Genomic DNA, 3,309 nt, shown 5'->3' with positions numbered 1-3,309 from the left:
CGTCCTCACTAGCGCACACATCGCAGCCCGCTACTCACGCGCCGAGACGGCATACCGGGCGCGCACAGAACACGACGCGCGGTACTGCAGACGGCGCTGCGCGCGCCGCGCACACAGCAGGCAAGGGTGTGCTGCCCGACAAAGCCTCGCACGGGAGCCTAGAAGACGGCGTCGTCAGCGCCTCGTGTGTCGACGGTCAAGAGCCGACGTGTGGCATACCTAGACACGCGGATCCGGCCTGCGCGCTGCCCGTGAAAGCGGGACGGCCGGTCGGCGTGACGTGACGTGCGTGCATGCGAGCAGAGGAACAGGAGCAGGTCAGCACACAAGCGCGATATGACGCGACCAAGATCACGCACCCACCCACACGCCGGGAGGGTCGCACATAGACGTCCCGCGCCCGCACCCGTTGCTCGAGACGGATGGCACGGGCCGCTCAGGGGGCGCGTTCTTCGGTACGTGCAACGTGCGGGTGCAGCCTGACGACGTCTCCGCCGACGCTCGCACCATCTGATCATCCCGGCTTCGGCGCATCGCCATCCTGCTCAAGGCGGATCCCTCGCACATGCACTCCCGGTCCGAGTTGTGCCCACTTGGCCCACGCATCGCGCAACACGCCGTTCCCCTGCGCGCTCGCCTCACGCCACACTCGCATCCCGCCGTCCCACGCACACCGGGCCTCTCTCCTCACCGGTCACACGCTCCGCGCTCAGCTCTCCCGCGTCGCCAGACGCCCGCCGTCCCAGCTACATGCCAAGGTAAGCTACACAGTACATCTCATACTGGTTTACTATCGCGCGCTCTCACTGTCGTCATGCCGCGCTCTCACCAGCCCCACGTCGAGCGGCACCGCACCACGCGCCGGCACGCTCCTAGAAAAGAAGAAGAAACTCAGCCGGACGGCCGGCACGCAAGCGTCAGCAGGCGCGCCGCGAGGCAGCGCACCAGGGCAGACGCGCACGCGGCGTCTCCGTATTCGCGTGAGCACCGCGTCCGCCGCGAACCCTGGATTAGCGCATTCAATACAAGGGCCGGCGGATGGGTGCGGCAGGATGGCGTACCGGCTGCATGCAGAACACGGCGCACGGGCTGCCCCGCGCATGCATTGTGTGTACGCGTGCTGGACGACCGGGCGTGCGCCGCTGAAATATGGCGACATCGTCAACATTCGCGCGTCGGTAGTCAGGACCGCATGGCGCGACATACCTGGAAACACCGAGTCCCCCCTGCATGGCGGCCCCGTCCGTTGGCTTCACAATCGAGGCGGCCGGTGTGCTTTTGAATGCGTGCGCCGGGCAGACGCGACGTGAGCAAAACCGAGGGTGGCAGGTCATCATGCGAGCACGGTGGGGTTACGTACCCGTTGCGGCGTAAGGGGGCACTCACGCGCCGCTCGAATCTGCGCGCGCCGTCAGCCATCGTGTCCATCCGCTGACGACTGACAAGATTAACTTACATAGACGCGCCCCGCCTCCCGCCATGCCAATACGCCCCCGGTCCGAGACGATCAGCCGCTTGCAAAGCGCACGACACGGTCAGCACCATGCACAACGGCCGGCTGGGACAACTCACCTTGGCACGGTGGCTGCAGAGTCGCAGGCGCACGGGAAAGCGACGAGGCGAGTCCCCCTTGTTATATCTTCTCCGCGCTCCGCCCGCCGCGTAGGCTCTGCCGCTGCCAAGTCGCAGACCCGCATACGCGTGCGCTTCTGTTGCTCCCGCTTCGCCGTGATCGCTACGGTGCAGACGCGCCTAACTAACTCCTCCGCGTTCGATCACGCGCGTCGTGCCGTCCCTCCGTCAGCCGCGCACGCGCACGCGCCGCATCCCTGCGCTATCGTGTGTGCAGCGACGGGTGCCAATGTACAGCACGTCTTCGGACCCCTGGACGCACGGTGTCACTTGAGGCCCCGCTAGATAATGGCGGTAGGTACTTTGACATTGCCGCGAGCCGGACATAGCGCGCTCTTCTCAGACAGTGTCGCTCGCACCCATGGCAAGACAGACGAAACGCGGGCGCCGCACAGCCAATGGCGCTGTTCGCTACAGACTCGTGCCCATGCCTACCGGCCGTCCGCGTTAGACTGGTCCGGCCATGGCCCGCCCGCCGTACAGCTTTCTGATGAGGCCCTGGACATGTCCGGTACGTGAGACATGCTTGATGTCTTCGCCTTTCTACAAGAGAAGATGTCGGCTGGGCCAGGATACCGATCACGTTTAGGAACGTGATCGGCGTCTTAGCCAGGATCAGTATGCTTGATTATAGTATACTCACGGCCGCGCACACATGCCGGAATAGTAACGAAGCAGGACATTAGCCCGCTCATTCACGCAGCGGTGCAATGGCGCGATTCCGTCCATGAAGCTGCATGCTACAGATTAACTCCGAAGGCTGGACAGGGGGGTGTCGGAATACTTGCATGATGTGTTAGGGACAGGGCGCAGACTGTAATAGACACTCAGATGTCTCACATAGACAGGCCTGAGCTCCGTAATAGGACACGGGGGGACCGGAGACCATTCTCTGCCGTGCTCTTACGCTCGTCAGCGGTCAACCGCACCCATCGCAAACTCGACGCCGTCGCCTCAAGGATGTCAAGGGAACGACATCGCACTGGCATATCTGCGCCCAGTCCTCAAGCCGTACCCTGCCTGCAAGTCCAATCTTGAGCCCCGCCGAAGCGACCCAGGAAGCAAGCCATCCTAGGTAAGTTTTCTTGCTTGACGGCCGCGTAGTGTGCGCCGTCCGCTAGCACCAGCCGCGCATCGTGCCGTTCTCATTTTCGTTTCTTTTCGTCTTTGCCTCCGTCGCCCGTCGCCCGTCGCCCGTCGCCCGCCGCCCGTCGCCCGCCGCCCGCCAGCTTCGCACTGCACACCCCTCCTGAGTGCACTCGTCCAATACGCCACCTCCCATCGCGCGTCTCTCGGTCTCCCGCATTGCCGCTGCCGCCGTCATCTCAGCCACACGATAGGTATGTAGTACATGCGGTAACGCCGCCCGTCCATTCTTATGTCGTCATGCTGCCCATCAGGCGCGACAGGGACATCAGTAGGCGGCGTCTCGTCGAGAATGCTCACGCGTTGTCCCCGCATCCTTGCTAGCACGCGCATCGCCGGACGGCGCACCGAGCGCGGACAGGACACAAAGCGCAGACCGCATTGCACGCACACCGGGCAGCTTGTGCTGCCCAGCCAAGTCTCGCGCGGGAGACCAGACGACGGCGTCGTCAGTGCTTCGCGCGTTGATGGTCAAGAGCCGATGCTCGGCATACCTGGGAACGCGGGCCAGACCTGCGCAGCTGCCCGGCG

At 64.3% G+C, this 3,309-nt stretch overlaps 1 protein-coding gene across 1 annotated transcript in view; it reads left to right on the top strand.

Moving 5' to 3' along the window:
* POSPLADRAFT_1175649 (hypothetical protein) overlaps window positions 1–2,424 on the top strand; it is a gene marked incomplete at its 3' end in the record, with an annotated part of 6,183 nt that extends 3,759 nt beyond the window's left edge. The window contains exons 3-7 of the mRNA XM_024488369.1: window positions 714–758; window positions 833–1,270; window positions 1,461–1,839; window positions 2,050–2,143; window positions 2,300–2,424. Of these exons, the coding sequence (XP_024343727.1) occupies window positions 714–758; window positions 833–1,270; window positions 1,461–1,839; window positions 2,050–2,143; window positions 2,300–2,424 (1,081 nt within the window). The remainder of the gene's footprint in view (window positions 1–713; window positions 759–832; window positions 1,271–1,460; window positions 1,840–2,049; window positions 2,144–2,299) is intronic.
* Window positions 2,425–3,309: the final 885 nt, after the last annotated feature.

Source organism: Postia placenta (assembly GCF_002117355.1).
Source record: "Postia placenta MAD-698-R-SB12 unplaced genomic scaffold POSPLAscaffold_1, whole genome shotgun sequence".
NCBI lineage: Eukaryota > Fungi > Basidiomycota > Agaricomycetes > Polyporales > Adustoporiaceae > Rhodonia > Rhodonia placenta.
Note: the sequence above shows the minus strand (reverse complement) of the source record. Positions and strands in the feature narration are given on the sequence as shown.